At 44.8% G+C, this 19,664-nt stretch overlaps 1 protein-coding gene across 4 annotated transcripts in view; it reads right to left on the bottom strand.

The window, feature by feature from the left end:
* The window catches only part of ADCK1 (aarF domain containing kinase 1), an 83,702-nt gene extending 67,645 nt beyond the window's left edge, over positions 1–16,057 (bottom strand). For 2 of the 4 annotated variants that reach the window (XM_061997865.1, XM_061997867.1), the window contains exons 1-3: positions 16,017–16,057; positions 12,966–13,103; positions 8,555–8,638 (exon numbers count right to left, since the gene is read on the bottom strand). In XM_061997865.1, coding sequence (XP_061853849.1) covers positions 8,555–8,638; positions 12,966–13,091 — 210 coding nt within the window. In that variant the 5' untranslated portion in view covers positions 13,092–13,103; positions 16,017–16,057. Of the gene's footprint in view, positions 1–8,554; positions 8,639–12,965; positions 13,104–16,016 lie in introns of those variants that run through there. The other 2 variants (XM_061997864.1, XM_061997866.1) reach the window with 1 other exon arrangement.
* Positions 16,058–19,664: the final 3,607 nt, after the last annotated feature.

The raw sequence follows: 19,664 nt of genomic DNA, 5'->3' as shown, positions 1-19,664 counted from the left end.
CTTGGGAGCCTCTCACATGCATCAGGTTGCAGACACCTTTTGTCTTCAAGCATACAGCCCACCAACTCAGAGCAAGGAAAGCATGGTTTCACCTAACAGCCTCACTGTTTCTTACTCCCTGTTGCTCAGGAGCCATAATTTCAACCCCTAGTCAGGGATCACCACACTGTATAACACTGGCAGCAAATAACTCCCAATTCAGACTGCCACAGCAAAGCTTCAGCTTATAATAAGAAGGAGGGAAATTGTCCTGGAAAGTAAGAGAAGAGATAGAACAGGCGATACCACAGCACTGCAGAGATGAAATAGCTCCTGCTGGGCTCTAGAAATACCCAGCTGTGCTGCCTGACTGTGAACACAAAGGAGAGGGCCCGAGGGAAGAAAGTGTATCTTCCCTACTTCACAAAACAGTCCTATGATAAACAAACAGGAGTGGAAAGCCTGCTGTCCTTCAGCAATCCTGTAAAAATCAACTCCTGTGCAGAGCAACCCTACAATAACAAACAAGCCACCCAGTTACAGAGATCTCAGGCAACTCCAAGAGCACATTCTCAAACCCACATGGCAGGGCCAGAAAAACATTTTAGGAGCTGGGGTTTTGGGTTTTTTTAAAAGCTATTCTGCTAGTGACATTTTCAGGGCATTTACCTCCAAATTCAGCAAAACTAGCAAGACAGCAAACGAGTCCAGATTTTGCTGGAGTCACTTCAAAAAGCACTGTGCATGTGTGTACATGTGCAGGCTCACATATAGATGCAATTTTCAAGTGGAGCTAAGAACAGAGTAGAGGCTGTATAAAGATGACCTTTGTCACTATGTTTATCTGCTCCCTGTGGGCTCCTTCCAAGTCACATCAGCTCAGTACACTGACAAAAACAAGTTGTTACTGGTGTCAGACCTGCCAAGATGATGCTGCTGCAGAGGAAGGAGCAGCAAGCTGCTCTAAATGGTGCACCATCAGCAGAATTTGCAGACACAGAGTCAGGCCTCTGAAGTCAAAAAGGAGACAAGGAAAAAGAAGAAAAGAGGAAAAAAAAAAACCAAAAAAACCCCCAAACTAGTTCTATGGAACCAAAAGCAGGCTTAACTTGGCTAGCAGTAAACATGATGACCACTTGGATTGACTCTTCCAAGGCCATCTTTGAACCTTTGACTCTGTCTTTGAAGTGGCTACTTCAACAAAAGCACTCACACCTGAACACACAGACCTACATCTACAAGCTGACAGATGTGTCTGGCCAGATGTACACAAATGCAGGCACATGCTTACATCAGCAGATTTCTAGGCACAGCACCTGAAGACCCTGGTAAATAAAATAAAGGGTAGCTTCCAAACCTCGCATTTAACTTCACAAGTTGGCATTTTACATTTACATTTTAACTGTACATTTCTGTTCCTACACTAAACCAGAAACTGTTCCAACTCCAGAGAAATATAGCTTCCTTATTTCCTAGTCCCCAGAGCTTTCTCAGCCTGGCAGAGTCCTGCCTGGTCCTGGGGCACCAGATGGAAGAACACAGCAGAGTTCCTTTCACAGACACCTTTCCCTCAAGTATACAAACATGATGGCCCCTACTTAGGTAAAGGCCTTTCCTGGAACCCTCTGGATGCTTTCAGCATTGCCAGGAAGTCCAAAGAAGTGTCTGCCAAGACATCATCCGCCACAGCAATTCCCTCAACGCTAACTTAACAGACTAAATGAAGACACTAGCTCAACAGGTAAGATAACTGCATGCGACCCTCCAGCACATTCTTTTATCAGATACACTTTGGGGTGAATGTGATAAGGCTGGTGGTTTAGCAGAGCAAATCTACAGTATTCAAGCCTGCTCTGAAATTCCAACCTGGCCTGAGACATGAAATATCCTCTATACACCATGCTAATCTTTTCACTCTTATATCTTTATACTCCTAATTTGGAGTCCATCAAACTGACTGCAGTAACCTTAGAAAAGGCAACAGAATCCAAACTATAGGTCTTGTTAAGAATTCAAAAGACAAACAAAACATTTGAGAAGCAAGTACTGATGTGTATCCATCTCCAAACACATCTTTTAGATATCTATTTTACCTAATCTCAGATAAGACTATTTCAATTCTCAAGTCAACTGTCTTACTATTCTTAAAATAAATAAAGCAGTGGCTGCCTGTCAGCTCTACTGATTTCACAGATGGCCTCCAACAACCAAGCCAAATAAACCAGCCAGTAGTTTGAGGCTACACAGTCTTTCAGTAAGAAAGAATCCCTAGGTAGGGCCCAATCCAAAGTCACTGGGACTAGCCTTAAATTACTTAGAGTGCCATCCCTAAGCAATTTCCACTCTTTGTTTCCCTCTCTCTTTACACTGACCTTCAACCCTCTGAGAAATTCTGTGTTCATATCTATTTGTGCTGCTCACACTTTGAGTGAAAATCTAGGCAAATAAACCTCAACCACGAGCTCTACTGAGCAGATACCATCTTTTGCCATTTCTCTTGACTTTGCACTAATGAGTATTCATTGGGACTCAAGACATAGTCCAAACACTAAATAAAGTAAGATTATTTCCTTGCTTTCCATTTGTTCATTTTATAGTGCTCATGGTTCAGGTTCCTTGCAGCCTACATCCTTCAAGGACTTCCTAATGGTTTCCTCACTGCACCGGTTGAGATGTTCCTCAGATATTCCTCTGGTTATTATATACCTCTTCAGCTGCTCAAAGGAACTAAAGTAATGAGGTCTTCAGGGATTCAAATGAAAAGGCAGAGCCCCACCTGGAGGACAGAAGGCTAAATGCTCCCAAGGCACACAGTCCCACTCCTCCTGGGGAAGTCCAAGAGACCATGTAGGTAAGTGGTGTGCTTGACACCTCACACTCATGCTCCTGGAGTGAAGTACTTCAGGGACAAGGGTGCACAGCCAGGAACAAGAGTGCAATAAAGGAGGTACTGCCTCTTACCCTTCACTTCTCTCCTCCTTCCTCCTCCAAAAAAAGTCACAGTAAGATGGCCGATTTCTCTGAACAAATCACTGCAGAGAGATGAAGAACATCTTGTTTCATCCCCTCAAGAATGGATCTTCTTAATGCTACAAAATTAAAACCTAGAGATGCTGTGGCCATAATGTTCAACTGATGCCACTCTAGAAAGCAGAAAGAGGAAGTGTCTTATAATTATAAGATTTATTTTACAGCTTGTTATGTGTTTTCAGTGCAAAGCTCTCATGCTTTATGCATTGGCAGGGAGTTTGCTAGACAGCAGTGTTCAAATGTAGAGTCATCAAGCCACCAGCTGGCCCTGCTAGTAGCTTTTTTAGACTGCATTAGCATCAACTATGTCTTTTAGATTAAAAGATATCCCGGGGAGCACATAATAGGGCAGCCAAACATGATCAGCTTAGGGACTCTGGATAGGCTATGAAGCTCCTCACCTCTCTATTACTGGGTTCCTATTTAGCTTGGTGACAGAAAGTCACTGCCATCTAATGGCTATTCCATGGCTCGTAGGGAAGTTCATTTGCTTCATCTCACCCCTTCACAGCCGGCTGAAGCACACAGAAAGTGAGGCACCACAGCATGCACTGGCTGTAGTGTTGAACAGCCTACAGGCCCCATTTATAGTTGCCTTTTTGAAGGAATGCCATGGAGAGCTCCTGTGGATTTCTCTCTGCATATACAGTCCACCTCCATCATGAAGAAACTATTTCAGGACATCACTTCCTATTATTTAAGGCACATAGTGTTGCTGAATCATGAGGGAAGTCCAAAGACACAGGCTATTTCATTGGTCTCAACTATCTAGAAACTGGAGGTTATTTTTGAAAAACACAGGCACACGTACACCCACCCATTTCCCTTCCAGGATCCTTCAGTTGGGCAACTTCACTGTGAGACACAGCTCACTTTGAAAACACCCACCACACCATGAGAAGCAAACACAACAAATGCCAGGAATAGCCTCCAGGGAACAAGAAGTTGTATTCTGAATAATGATGGCACAGGTTACACCTTTCAAATATTTCCCCAAATACGGACAGACCAGTAACCAGGAGTTTCATACAGAACAGAGTTTGAGTGAGGAGAACATCCTCATTCTGCTTTCTAAAGGAGGAAAGTTAATTAACCTCCCCAAATGGCTTTTCCCTGACAAAGCAATTCTGTAGCCAAAGTTAACTCAAGAATGGATTCCTACTGTCTCTAAAGACACCTTGACCACAGATATTTTCTTTCCTTGCTATTTTCTTTCCATTAAATATAATATATATATATATATATATCTGTATCCACATTTAGAGCAGTAAACTTTTCCTCTTACAGAGGGAAACAACAGAAAAATGCTCTGCTCAAGATTTTCACCTGTGGCTACTTGAGCCAAAATCTGCAAGATGAGTGATCCATTACAATCCTCTTACTACACTAACAACAACACTGAATCCCACTGATGCCAGCCTTTAAACAAACTGCACATTGTGAGATACCTCATAACTGATAGCAGGATCAACAGAAATTGATGCCAGCAATAAGTGTCAACCAAGACATCCAGGTGCTACAATGAAAGGCACACTGGAAATGTCACAGGGCAGGTTGACTTGAAACTGAGGAGACAAACACTTAAGGAGGAAAACACTCAGTGTGGTAGAAAAATGTCAGAGAAATGCAGCCCTCTAGAGAATAAAATGGTTTGTTGAGAAAGCAATAGGTAAGGAAACGGTACCAAGGAGGCTGCTCTCTGCTCTCAAGCAGTGGCAGAAACAGGAAGAAATGCCAAAGCTCATAAGTGCAATGATGACCCAGAATCATTTCATAAAATTAAATAAAAGTGAAGAAAGCTTACATCTCCCTTAATGCTCCTGACACTAGGCCTACAGACATCCCATGTCTTGGAGCTAACCATGGCTACCACAGGCCTTGACATCAGTACATTGGCATCATATGCAGGAAGAGGGCAGACAACCCAAGAGAGAATCTTCAACTCAGGAAGAAGATCAAGTTACCAGTGGTGAGATGAAGGAACCACCAGGACAGACACGAAGCCTGACCACTTAAGCAGGTTTATCCCTGCTATAGGCAGGGGCAGCAATGGAAAATATAAGACTTTTTTTCTCTTGGCTGCTGGTGAAGGGCTGTGAGTGCCATCAGGAAAGTGGATTCTCACATCTCCTGGATGACAAGAGAACCAGAGAGAAACAAACCAACCCCAGGGACACACAGTGAATTCTCAGCTACTGCTTCCTTCCTCATAGAAAGTAAAACACCCCCAATCTGCTGGCCATAAAAAGGTGCTGAGGACTGAGGGTCTGTCATCAGAAGTGGTCCACAAGAGACAGAAAAACAGAGCAAGATGGAAGAGAATTCTTTGGAGCTAAGTAGGAACCTGGCTAAAAGCCCCAGGTGAACCCACTTCCTTCTTAATCTGCTTTGCATTTAATTGTTTACTAATGACTATGTCCGTGTTTGGCCCAAACAGGCTCAGGGACTGGTGCTGCTACTGAGGCTTTCCATCTCTCTTCTGAGGCCATAGGTAATTTAGAGACTCTGGTTTAATGGCTAACTGGGAATCCATGGAGAGCAAGTTAAGCGTTATTTGCACTGCAGTAGCACCCACCAGTGTGCTGAGCACCATGAGGAGATGCAGAGAAAGTGGTTTTGCACTCCCAGCTGCAAGCCTGTCCCAGACACACATGCAGCTGCACCCCCTCACCAGAGACAGGGTCATAGCAGCTGCACCCAGACCTGCTGGTACTACCTGCAATCCCAGCGTGACCAAATCCCTGCCTCATAGAATCTCTCTTCTAGGCACAGAATCAAAAGTGAGGCTGGAAATTGGTAAACAATTCATACACATGCTTCAAAAAAAATCTCCAAATTCTCAGCATACAAAGGGGAGGTTAAGCTGGCATCACTAAAAGGACAGAAAGCAAACAGAGCACAACTGGCTGAGAACCAGGGATCTATCCACGACAGAGGCTAGCAGAAGTTAAGTATCCTTCACCCACAACATATAATTGGGAGGGACATTTGCATCCTCTTGGTCCTATCCAGTGACTAATCATTAGTACCAATTCCAACTAGGCAACTTCTTACAAGTCATTCTGAGCCAATAAAAACATTCCAAACCAATAAAAACAGCTCTAACAAAGTGTTAAAAGAGCTGCAAGATGGTAGAGGCTTGTTTGCCATCCACTTAGAGTTGCACTGAGATAAAGGGTTTGGCATGCAATTACCCCGGCCCAAAAAATTCTTCCACACCACACGGATCCTCTACCAGCACAAGTTCTACAGGGATGTTGCTGAGGAATCCACAAGTAGACTCACTGTCAGGCTCAGCGGTGGCCCTCAGTAACACTTGCCAACAGCGGGACAGGCCTCCTTGTTTTACTAACTAATGCTATACCTCCTGTCTCCAAGCTCATTCCCCTTCATGTACCCAAAGGCTAGTGCTGGCCATGCCAGAGTCCTCGTGTCACACTGCCATACTGTGCTTGCCACTGGCTCTGCCACACGCAGAGGCTGACTCAGACAGGCTTGGCTGCCAAGCAGGGAGAGCACAAGCTCTGTGCAGTGCCAGCAAATGGGGCCCTTTCGGGGTATGAATTGACAAACCATCAAAACCTGCATGACAGAGGTTAATGAAGCCATGGAGAGACATGGCAAAAGGTCAGGAATTTGCAAGGGCTGCTGCAAACTGCTGCCAAATGACAGTCTGTCCACAGCACTGATAACTCCGTAACTTGAGTGTCATTCAAGAAAGCTATAAGCACCCCTTCTGCAAACCAGGTTTCAAAGGCACATGGCAGAGACATGGGCAGATGGAAAGTTAAACTCCAGACTCCAATATATCTCCAGTTTATGACAGGACATTAGAGCCACTCACCTGGGATGGGGAGCTACAGCAGAACACCTTAGCTTCTTTAGACAGGAGAGGATGAGAACAAGCCCAAGGAATTCACTCTGCAAACTATCCTGAATACTCCAAGACCATATTGATGATGTGGATTTTCTGCCAAAGGAATACTAAAGCATGCTGGAGTCCAATGCCACTGATTTCTACCTGGAGCACCACTCTTTCCAGCTTTAGAGTCCCTCCAGTTCGGGAATCCCTGGAGAGCACCACCCCATGCATTACAATCACACCAGTAGCCTAAATCCTGCATGCACTAAGAAGAAGAAGGAGGTTGAAGACCATACTTCAAACATAATGTGTAGACTGGCCTAACTGGGCACAAGAAGCTTTGAGCTGGATAGCAAAGAGACTCTAGGTACATACACCACATGCATTCAACTGAAACTCAGCGTCACTCATAGCTCAATGTATTGTAGGACTCTAGGCTGGAATGAAAGGTCCAGCACAAGACTGAGAGGAGCAAAATAGGGGCATTTATCTTCCTTATCACTAGAAATGGATTTTTATTCATGTTAATTACTCTTATCAAAACAAAACAATGTGTTTTGCAATGAGATGTACATTTCTTTGCACAATTCTTATTTCTTCAGAGATCTGCAATCCTGATTCATCTCTATTATTACCCCTTCAACACACTCCTTTTACTTAAATTCCTCAGCTTTCATGTTATGGCCATTACCAACCAACAAGCAGGGTAAGGAATCACTGCCAGGCTCCTCTCAGCAGCTGACCTCCACACAACCGGTCTGGGCAGCAGAGAATCAGTCACAGAGCCCAAATGCATCTCATCCCACACACCAACCACCTGGATCTCCAATGGACATGAGCAAGCACTGGTTGCTTGTGGCTACTCTATGCCAAGGCCAATGGCTTCCTGGCCTGTATCAGGAACAATGTTGTCAGCGGGAGCAGGGAGGTGATCATTCCCCTGTACTTGACTTTGGTGAGGCTGCACCTCCAATACTGTGTCTAGTTTTGGGCCCCTCTCTACAAGAAGGACATTGAGGTGCTGGAGAGGATCCAGAGATGGGCTACCAAGCTAGTAAAGGATTTGGAGCACATCTCATATGAGGGGTGGCTGAGGGATCAGGAGCTGTTCAGCCTGGAGAAAAGAAGGCTCAGGGGAGACTTTATCACTCTCTACAAGTACCTGAAAGAAAGTTGTAGCAAGGCAGGTGTGGGTTGGTCTGTGCCCTAGTGACAAGCAATAGAACAAGAGGAAATGGCCCCAAGTTGCACCAGGAGACGCTAGGAAGATAGGAGGAGGAATATCTTTATGGAAAATGTTGTCAGGCATTGGAACGGGCTGCCCAGGGAGGTGCTGGAGTCACTCTCCCTGGAGGTGTTTAAGAGACAGGTGGATGTTGCACTTAGGGAAATGGTCTAGTGGTTGATAGTGCTGGGACAAAGGCTGGACTTGATCTTAAAAGTCTCTTCCAGCTGAAACAATTCTATGATTCTATACTCTTGACAGAGGACCTTCCCCATTCGGCAATGCAGGTCCTGCAAGAATCTTATCTACTATGCAGCACAGTTTGCTGTTAATAATTTGATAGAAAGCATACTGAATTATGAAGCTGACAGCTTGATGGTTTGCTTTACAGCAATGGCTTTGGCAACGCAACTGTGCCTTGCAGCTTCCAAGGAACACAGTCCAGTGCTATCACCTACCTGTGACTTGAGGAGGTCATACTCTTCTGATCCATATGGGACGCTCCGCAGAGAAGTGAGGTAGTCATAGGTGATAACTGCCGTCTGCAAATGAAACCCAAAATGTTCAGCAAGCTCTGCAGTTATCAAAAGAAAGGAACTTTTCTTTAGGTCAATGTATGCAGCTTAGGCTCTAAAGTTTAGCCTCTACAGTGGAGTTTATGATAACAAACTTGTAAGCAATTAAATTATTTCAATTTCAATGAACATTTGTAGAAAGCAGTGCAAGGAAATCACTCTCATGTAGCCATTAAAAATTAGTGACATTTGGCACTCATGTACTATCTTCTATTTGAGAAGCTCAAAGAATTTTCACAATATCTGTGCAGCACCTTGCACAGTGGACTTCCATTCTCAGCCAGCCATCTGGGGCTTCCACAATAATATCTGCTGCTAGGAACAGAGGTCATGCAGACCCTGTTTGTGCCCTATCCCACACTTCCAACCTCTTTAACCACTCTAGTGCACACTAAGCACCATCTGGGTAGATGGCTCAGCAGACAGCAGAGGGACTGAAGGTAAGCTCACTGATGAGCACAAGCAGCAGTACTTTTGAGGATACTCAACTGCATAAAGGGTTATACATTTACAAAACATCAATATGAGGATCCAGCTAAGGCTTGTTAGTCAGATATAGCCACAGACAATGGAATTAGATTCCTAAGTGCCTTAATGATATCTGAAAACAAGACCTGGGTATTTCACAATTTTATCCTATGCCTCACTTTCCACAGTCCACCACCAAATGGAACAGAAACATATAGGTCACGTTTATTAAGTTTACTTGGAAGGAGAGAAGGGAATGTACTTCTAGATGAGGCTATCCACTAATCTGTCATTTGAACTTCAAGATCTTTGCCACAAAGAACCAGTTGCATAACTCAGATCCCTACTGAAGGGGCAGATCCTAGCCCCACCTTTCACTGCAAACATTGTGAAAGCCAGAGAGGCAAGGGAATCAAAGTGGTTGCAGACAAAGCTGCTGAAACTGACAATAGGGAAATAGTCAAAAGCTCAGAGATGTATCCAAGAGGGGACCAAACTGGGAATCAGTTACAAACAGACACTCTCCTTCCTCATGCAGGTTAGGTTTCACACATTTCCCATTTTCTGAATTGGAAACTGCGCACAATGGGGGTTTTTTCTGGCTTTTCAGGCTCTCTCACCCCTGGTGAACTCAGGAGTTGCACAGCTACACAGACATCCATTCAGAATAAAAGTTTCAAAGCATTTTCTCAACCCCAAAGAACAACTTTGAAGGGGAGGGAGGTTCAAATCAGCCTTGCATGAAGGCTTGAGTTGGTTCTTATTTTATCTCTGGTCCACGAGGGTAATTATCACCTCCAACTTGAAAAGAAGCAGCTAACAGATTGGCCTGTATTACAGAGGAAGAGGGAATTAATTAAGCGGTTGCTAATTATATCGTAATCTTAAACACTAAATTAGTATTATGATGATCCTGATAGGCAACTCTGACATTGCCAGATCCCTGCTAGTGCCTGAGATGTATTCCAGCTACTGCACAAAATGTTCCTTCTACATACCCAAAACAACTGGGATATCCTCAAAGAAATATGGCAAATGCACAACTGCTCTGCCAGGTTTCTAATTTTACCAGAACACAGAAATTGTCTGAAACATGATGCTGTCCACAACACTGACTTCACTCTCGTCCAAGACTAGTGCTGTCATTTCAGTTATAGTATAAGACTGAATCTCAGAGACATAAAAAGACCTACAAGATTAACCTGTTGCTCTTCTTGCAAATGCCAGAATACTTCTTTAACTGATCTTGTATCCAGTCCAGTGTTAAATGTTGAGACATGGGCTTCCACTTTGTAATCAACGAATTCCCAACACCTTACACTCTTCCACCTCTCCTAAAACTATCCTCAGATCTTACCAAGTCACAGCACAATGTTCCCTCTGAATAGTCATCTACCCACACAAAAGCAAGAGCCAGTTCCCTAAACTGATGCTCAAGAAGACTTTTCTGCTAGTGCACTTCATCAAGTTTCTTAGCAAAGTCTGCAAAGGACTACTGAACCAGGATGCTTGAAATACAAGCAAACTCAAATCTTTCTAATGCAACTCAAATGAAATCTGTCTTGAGTCCTGTAGTTCTAGGTCAGGTTTCTTGACCTCCATTTGTTTTTTTCTCCAGGCTTTTGTTTTGTTTGCCACACCATAACTTGTCTGAAGCTTTTGTATCTGCTCTTAAGAATTGACTGGTCTTAAGAATTCCAGCCTCTTAATAACAAGCTGGTTTTGCCTGGCTTTGGTTCAATGATTGAATCAGGTGTCCAGGTAAGAAGCCTGGACAAAGCTAAATTGAAGGACAGATGCTTTAGGTCCAAGTAGATACCACTAATATCCAAAGTTGCTTGCTCTCTACAGAATTTCAGCTCTCATTTACAAAAAGAGCAAGCCCAAGCAGGTAAGCTTCTTAGAAATTAAAATGTTTAATTGCTCTTTTGTCTTCACCCAGTCTGTAGCTAAGGAATGACGGCAGTTTGGGCTGCCAGTGCTCAGACGGCAGAACTGACCTCTGACTTTCCAACAAGGAGCAGACCCCAAGGTTGGAATGAAGAGGTCATTAATGCAGCAATCTCCTGGATTCTCTTCCAAGAGATAAAGAATCTCTTGGAAGCAACCTAACCATACACATTCCTATATGTCAAAGGGAACACAGAATTCAAAGAGATAGAAAATGACTGTTTGAAAGGTATACAGACACAATGATATAAACACATGCTGCCATCACCTACAGAACACTGAGCATTGGAAGCTTGGTTTTAGGGGTCACTGCCTGCAGTTATATGGGTGCAGAATCCTCTGAAGCAGGGTAAGGTGCTTTACAGCCCATGACTTAGGATTTCCCTAAAGGCAGAGGATGTGAAAGTCAAGCACATCTTCAGGTTCACCAGCATCTAAAGCAAAGAAAATCTCCTTTACCCTACTTCCTGTTCATCAGAAAAGTCACCTCTCACTGTCCCTCCAAGCACAAGTGAGCTGCACAGCATCATCACTGCACACTTCCCACTGACTTCTGTCTTATACGGAAGATAGCCACAAAAACATTGGCTTCAAGAAAGACTGAGAAATATTGGTCAAGCAGGCAGAACTCAAGGGCAGACTGTGGAGTCCAAATAGCCTAAATAGCATTTTTACCTCCAGCCACAATCAGCTGTGTTCCTTCCCTGTGCCTCACTCTGCTGTGCAGTAAAAGGGAGAGAGCTGCTCCTTACCACCAGGAAGCACTGCCTTATTGTCACGGACCAAGCATGAAGTCTCATACTTATTAAGTAAGAAGGAAAGATTAGTTTGTATTTCTGCCCTCACCCTTTCAAAACAAACATTCATTTTTCACAACAGTTCATGGTGCAGCTTGCTCATATAAACGGCACGGCACCTGAGGCAACCCACAGAGCTTGTTTCATATTGCATCTGCCCTCAGGAGCTGACTCCTTGTAAAACTCATTAATGAAGTGCTTAAAAGTCATAGAATATGCAGACAGACAGCTGCTTACCACTGGGGGTCTGTAAATGATGGAGATTGTGGCCTGAAGTGGCAGATGTATAATGCAAGTGAGGTATGGGGAGACTAATACCCCCTCCAGAGTCTCTGCTCTCCTTGTTCCTGGCTGCTCATGGATTCATCAGCGAATATCCCCAAGGATAAGGCAGCAGCCTGTTTGACTGGCAGTCTCCCTTCTCAGGTTTTCAGGAGCAGTGATTAACACAAGGGTGAAATAGCAGCATCAACAGGCTGATATAGCATTTCCTTTACAAATATGGAAACCAGTCCAATCTCAGAAGTACACCATCTCTCATCATCACTTTTACCCTTGTTTTGAGAATGATCCTCAAAACATCTGCCTTCCTCTCCCTAAAGGCTACCAGGGCAATGGCTACTGTAGCAGATCAATACAAAACCCATAATTCTTAAAACAAAAAATGTTCCAATGCGAAAAAATGGTTATGAAGAAAAAATGGTTTGCACTAGGTCAGTATTAAAGGCAGCAGGACACCATACCTGGGTGATTGACCTTGAAGAGTGGCTGATAAAGGCCCAAAGTAAGCCCTTGCCTTGAAGGTCCCCACAGAAGCAGAGTCAGTTCTCTTCAGCCCAGTTTCTCTATTTCTTTCTTTCCAAGAACTGCAAACAATACCTCTATTCCTTATATGCTTTCACCTCTTTTCTGCTCACAGTGTGAACAACTTGAAGAGCTCCCTATTGATGTTCTGGCTCCTGCAGCCAGCTGCTAACTGGAAATGCAGAGAGGAAATGCAGGAAATCCCAAGTTCTTGTGAATTCCAGTTCCCTTGCCCACCTAGAAATCTTCCTGCACATTGCTAGGGTGAAACTTACTGTGGCAATGGCTCGGCCCACACGAACAACTCCAAAGTCATTGGGATCCAGGAATTTGTTTCCATACAGATAGACACCAGAAGCGGCTGCTGCCAATGAGGCAAGTTTCAAGGCCCTTCGTGCCATGATTGATGAACTCTGCCAAGACACAAAACAGCAGCTGTAACATCCGAAAAGGATGCAGTGACCTGACGCTTACAGCCCAAGGGATCTGACAATCCAAGTTTTAATTGCTCTTTTGCTAATGATGCATTGCTAGCACTGTCCCCAGACAAGAGCTCAAGTAATCAAGCAAGGAACAAAAGTAAGCTGGTCTGCTCTGGCTCCACTGTTAGTTCTAACTCAACAGTGTCTACAAGCCACAAAGGCAAAAGTAATTCATGACTAGATCTTGCGAGCCCGCAACAAAACGTTTGTTCACGGTCCCAAAGGCTTTACAAGGAAACCCAACAGGTGGGTAGAGAGAAGGGAGGGCGCAGAGCTCACCAAAAGGTCAATTCTCATCAGAGCAATAGGCTGCCTCTTTGCATGTTTTTAAGCTATCACAGCACAGGCAGACTGCAAAGGGATGGTAGAAGATATAAAAAAGCAGAGTTTAAAATGAGCTCTTGCAACTGCCCAAAACTTGTTGGGAACTGTCAGACTAGTTGTGAAAGTGCCTCCCTGCTGTTGAGTGGTGGGGAAGAGGCAATGCGTGCCTGGAGGTTGCATGTGACTCCAGCAGCCAGTGGCAGACAGTCGCATACAACACAGGCCATGGGGGACCTCGTCAGAGTGACAACGTGAGATTTGTTTTCTCATCATGACCAGTCTGTCCAAGTGCCAGGCAGGGACTGCACTGGCAGAACAGTTATCTGCAGGAATCAACAGCCTAATCCTGGCTCTGTCACAAGCCCAGCACAGGCCTGGGGTGAGAAACTTCTCACTCACTTTTTGTCTGAGAGACAAGGGTGGGGAACCAACGCACTTCCCACACTAAGCACTTTGGAGTGCTGCACTCATTGCTTACAGAGTTAAACATGTCATTAATTACATGAAATATACATATTACAATTCTTTATGTCACTTTAGAGCATTCAGATCTGTGAAAAAAAAATATGAATGAGGTATATTTTTCTTTTCTTTCCCTTTGGCTGGTATTGGATAGAAAATATGACTGACCGTTCTTCTTACACCACATATCAAGAGCTATGGTTCACCGACTCTGCAAGCTCTCAAGAGTACTCTTGACAACATGGAGGCTTCTACCCCACTAAGTTAGTCTACTAATCCTCCCACTTTTAGACTTCATTGGGAAACTTTCCTACTTCTCACTGTGAACTTTTAACAGGGTCAGTCTGAGTCATGCCTTTTCTCTCGGAAGCCTTGTAACCAAAAAACATACACGGTGACACAGGTCAAGCCTTTCAAAAACAGCCCTCAAGAACACAATCAGCGAAACAGGCTAATACAACACAAGGGATGTCTGTACATGAATGTCAGCTAAACTTTATTATTTCATTTCCTTACAAGCCTTTGAGGCAGAAAGGCTGAAACATATTCTGTCAGTGACTGTCAGAGCTGCCTGCAGCACTCCTGCTCCTTCTCCTGTCAAAAGGAGCAGTTGGCTGACCAGGACTTCTCTGAAACTACTATCAAACTCCAGAGAAAACAAATCTGACCTCTTGACTTCGGCCAAATGAACACATATTTAAAATTAAAAAAAAAACAAACTAAACAGTTACACTCCTCCTCTTGCCTCCCTGAAATTCTAGAAATTTGGGGGCTTTTCCCCAAAGAACTGATCCCTTTTGGATAGAAATCTCCTGTATCCACTGTCACCTTCAAAAGGTATTTTCTGCAAGGTGTTTTAATTAAACTATTTCTGCTCCTTGAACGTTTTTGTAAAATTTCATTTATTGAAAAGTGAAAGGTGCCAACAATGACATTTTTTAAACATAGAAAATATGCTTCTCCCTCATTTTTTCCTTCGCTTTATTACTAAAAGTACATTTGCTTGAAAGCAAGATGCAAGTCCATCTGTTCTCTTATCGTATTCCTACCTGAAGCTATAATCAACAGTTTGTGACATCACATCTATTGCCATACCTGCCAGCTGTACCTCACAAAAAAAGAAGATGGGAACTGTAGGCAGCAAATAAACAGACAGAGCAGCTGAGCTCTTGCACACAAAGTTCCTGCTTTCATGCTTAATGTGTTGCACCTATAAAAAGGGAAGAATTAAACCCCCTCCAATATGTTACAGAAATGCAAATGTCAGAAATCAATTGCGTTTCACAGTTTTCATAAGGTGTCGAGGAGCCTTTTCCATGTAAATGAGCCACTGCGACACCCCTCGGGGTACCTTAAAGACCCTGTCAGCTGTGAATTACGTGTCTAGATGTCAGCGCCTCTCGTTATTAAGGTCTGCAATGATGAATCGCCTGCAGCTCCTCCTCTGCCGAGGCGAGACGGCTTCTTTGACTTTCACGCGACTTCACACGCGAAAGGTCCCGCTCCTTGCGGGCGGGCACCACGCCTCTCCTGATCGCCCTCGGGGAAGCCGGGACAGGCGGGAGGTACCGATTTGTGCTGGCGTCCCGGGGCTGCCATCCCCGAGGCTCGCCACCGCCACCCGCCCGGGGACCGCGCTCCCAAGGCCGTCGCAAAGCCCCGACGAGGCGGATCCGGCTCCCGAACCACCGCCGGCCGCTACGGCAGCGAGGCCCGACGTCTGCCCGTGAAGGGCGCAAGGTGCCGGCTCCGGCTGCCTTTGCTTCTCCTTCATGGGTGCCGTGCCGTGACTCCCGGAGCAGCGCCCGCGACCTCTGCCGCTCCCGCCTTCAAAAACAACCCCGGCTCCGCCGGGGCCTGCGCCCGCCGCGGGCAACGGCCGCCTGGGCCCGGACCCCTGCCCGCCGGCACCAGCCGGGGCGCGGAGGAGACGAACGGGTCGAGGCGCCCGAGGCCGCGGTGAGGGGGCACCAAAGGTCGGCGTCTTTCGCCGCCGGACCCTCCGCAGCAACCGGCACCGCACCGACCCCTCTGCCGGCGCACGGAGCCGGCACTTACCGCCTCGCGGGCACGGCGGCGCTTCAGCTCCCGCCACCTGCTCCCCCCGCCCCTTCGCACATGGTACGGCCCTGCCCCGCGCGGCATGCTGGGAACCGTAGTCTCCGGCGGCGGCCGCTTGGCGCGGCGGGACTGCAAGGGCGAGGGCACAGCTGCGGGGGCACCAGCGGTTCCCGGGCCGCTACAGCTCCCCAAGCGCGAGAGGCGCGCGCAGCACCCTCCCGTTCAGTGCACGGCGGGGTAGCACAATCGGCCTCAGTAGTGGGGCTCCCGACCTGCCTTTGCTGCCCAGAAAAGCCGTCTTCTTGTGCTGTTAAAAAAACCCTCAGACTTTTCTATTTCAACTGTTTTTCAATGTTTTCCCACTGAAAGCCCTGCAACAGGAAGAAGGCTGGTATGCATATATGCATCTATCAGAAATTACATGAGGCAGTACAAATACCCAACATAGGTAAACCAGAGTACTCCTTTTCCACATCGATGAGAGGTGCTGGAGGGGCATTGATGCTTTCTATCGACTGGAAATCACAACTGCTCTTTAGTGAGGGTGTGGGTTTGAGGACACTATGGACGTTTTATTTCGTGGGTGTGGCTAGGTGTGAGCACTGTCACCTACTCAGGTGTAGCACTGGCAAGGTCATCTCTGCTCCCAGTGCTGAGGGAGTGCTCTCATCAGAGAGCCTCTAACAGTTGTCCTGCTCCTGCTGAACACAAAACAGTATTGTCCATCATGTGGTCAGATCCTCAAGCAGTGTAAATTGATAGCATAAACTATGCAGCTATACATAGTTTTTATCATCGGGTGAAGTGCACACATGGCTGCTTAATACCAGCTTATATTTAAGGGATATAATTCCAAAGGACAAAGAGGTGTGTATCATAAATATCTCAGAAACTGCTGCTCACCATCCAAGAGAATGACCCAGTAAAACAACCGTGTTCATCAAGACTGAAAGAGCTGCTGGCAACATGGAAAATAATTGCAGATTTTTTTAAAAAAAGCTTTCTCTGCAGCTAACCATTAGCTTCTTACTATAAGAAATGAAAATTGTAATAAATTGCATTGTATTCAAGGTTCAATGGAAAACCAATCTCTCACCAAATTCTTCTTGCAATAAAGATTACAATAAAAGAGAGCAAGAAAAGCAGAGAATGAAAAAATGTTGCTGAATCATCATAGAGGGACTCATATTCCCTGGAGCAAATACCTAGCTTGATAGTCACCCACTCAAAAGTTAGCACTTTTGACTGAACTTTTCTCCCATTGTGAAAAGAAGGAAACTCAAGGTTGTTTCAAGCCAATATCTTTCTAACAGAGAGAACCTGTAATTCGTTAATACCTGGGAACCCACGATGGAAATTTTGACGTATTTGGGACGAGTGAAGGACAGAACTGTAACAATTAATCCTTAGTACTTTGAAAGCATGCCAGAGACCAGAAACCAGAATGAGGGCAAAAGGATCTTAATAATTCTCTGAGAGTTAGTTTCCCACAGGATTCTGCAAACGCTAAAACAAATCCAGGAAAACGTCACCACGCTGCATTTCCATTAATATTTGCAGGGACACAGTTTCACCGAAAAAGGTAGAGAAAGGGGGGAAAATACGATCTAGAAAACCCTGAAGCAAAAGGATTCAGCTTCCAGAAGTAATAAGCCAGGACGTTGTGCTCGGGTAAAAGTCCTGCTGACCAGCCTCTCTCCCAGGATGAACAGGTTTATCATCCAAGCCCCCGTGGAAAGTGCTGTAAACTGTCGACCTTCTCCCCAGCTGTAGGACAATGGTATATTAAAGATTTTCCTAAAAGAGCAATATAATACTGGGAATATTTGTTGAATACCTCTTTTGCTTCCATCTGGCTTCACTTTGTTTTCCCTTCTTGTCCCCTGCTGCAGACATCAATGTGAATGCCTGCCCAATGTGGACTGCTTGATAAATATTATCTCTGCAAATTCTGACATGAGCTTTTGAACTGATGTGAGGCACTGAGACATTACAAATTTTGTAGGAAAGACTATTTGTTGGAAGGAAGCTTTATCATTTGCAGGGTAATAGTAAAAGAGAAAGAAAATAAAAGACAGGGAAATGTTGATGTTGATTCATGGTTGGACTAAATGACCTTAAAGGTCTTTTCCAACCATAATGATTCTGTGAATCTCTGTGCACATGATGTACTATTGAGAAAATGAGAGAGAATGAGTGCAGGCTGAACATGAAGTAACCACTCTGAATCACAGAATAAAATCAGCTTAGAAATATGGGAAGATCTACTACTCCTTCATCTTCTAAAACCTGTGGAAATTTGGCTATAGAATTTTGTGTTTGCAAATTCATGGGGTCCATGGCTCAGGCTGGTATTGTGCATAATAGCAGGGTATCCACTTAAAGCTACTGTGCTACTGCATATAAATATTCAAAATAGAGACTGTAACCTTAACACAGTCACTGATTCCTGATCACAGCTCACTGCTTCTACCCAGGATGCTTAAGACTGCAGCCCAGGCTATCAATCCCCTGTTGTAACTGCTACATCACACGTGTTGGCAAAGCTCCCAGCAAAGGGAGCAGGTCAGTATCTGATTTTTGCTGGCCTCTCCAGGAAAAGCTATGGGAGGTTGCTTCAGATTAATTCTGTTCCTTGCAGCTCCCAGTTAAACAAGCTGATGTGGGGCCTGCTGCAGAGAAGGGGGAACAAAAAGAGGCTTTTGTAGTACAACAATGCTGTGTGCCAGTGTGCAATGGGCAATTATGTAACCACGGCTAAATCTTTCTATAATTAGAACAAGCACCTAGTTAGAGTGATCAGAGCTCTTTTGTGTGTGCCTGCAAAGGGGTATGCAAGAAAGAGCTTGGCTCAAAAGAAAGACTAGCTTGATTTCCCTTTCAGCTGGTGAATAAATTAAATCTCAGATTACCCCAAATTGCTGTGAAAAACGAAAACTAAAAACTGTTTCCTTTTCATTCTTCTTGAATACATTTGCATCCCAGGTGTGAATCTCATGAAATGCAGAAACAAACCCAAAGACTCTGTCCCAAGTACTAGAAAGGGAAGAGCAGCCAGACTGCCTGAACAGAGGACAGAAGGTCAGGATCAGCCATTTGCTGATAGATTTGCTTTGATGAAAAACATGGCAAGATATCTGGAAAGCCTCACTTACACCAGACATTCCTCATGTGTGGGAAAAGGCACAGGAAAAGAGATCAGAACAGTCCCAGAAATCCTGTGATTTCTGAGAATTAGCTTTAAAAGGAGACATGAAGAGGTATAGGAAGAAATTGCTACCAGTGCAGTGGGAAGAACAGCTTTACCTATCAGGTCCTTCTTCACTCTTCTGATCCGTCCTGACACTTTCTGGATGATCAGCAACAGAAGTATTGAGGCAGATCCATCATCTACAGCTATAGACAAGTTCAGCTCTAAAAGTCACTGTAGCAATGTCAATTCATTCCATCTGAAGATCTGGCTGATGAGATCTCTGCTGCAGATCTATACTTCTGAAATATTTTCTGTGTTTGCCCTGCTCCCCAGAATAAACACTATAAATACCTCTGTATAAGGGTTGACAGGTGTGCAAATCATCATGGAAGATGAAGCAAAACAACCTACCTAGAGCTAATTCCAGAAGATAGCTTAACATACATCCCCAC

The sequence above is a fragment of the Colius striatus genome, chromosome 6 (assembly GCF_028858725.1).
Source record: "Colius striatus isolate bColStr4 chromosome 6, bColStr4.1.hap1, whole genome shotgun sequence".
Classification (NCBI taxonomy): Eukaryota; Metazoa; Chordata; class Aves; order Coliiformes; family Coliidae; genus Colius; species Colius striatus.
This window is presented reverse-complemented; position numbering and strand designations above follow the sequence as displayed.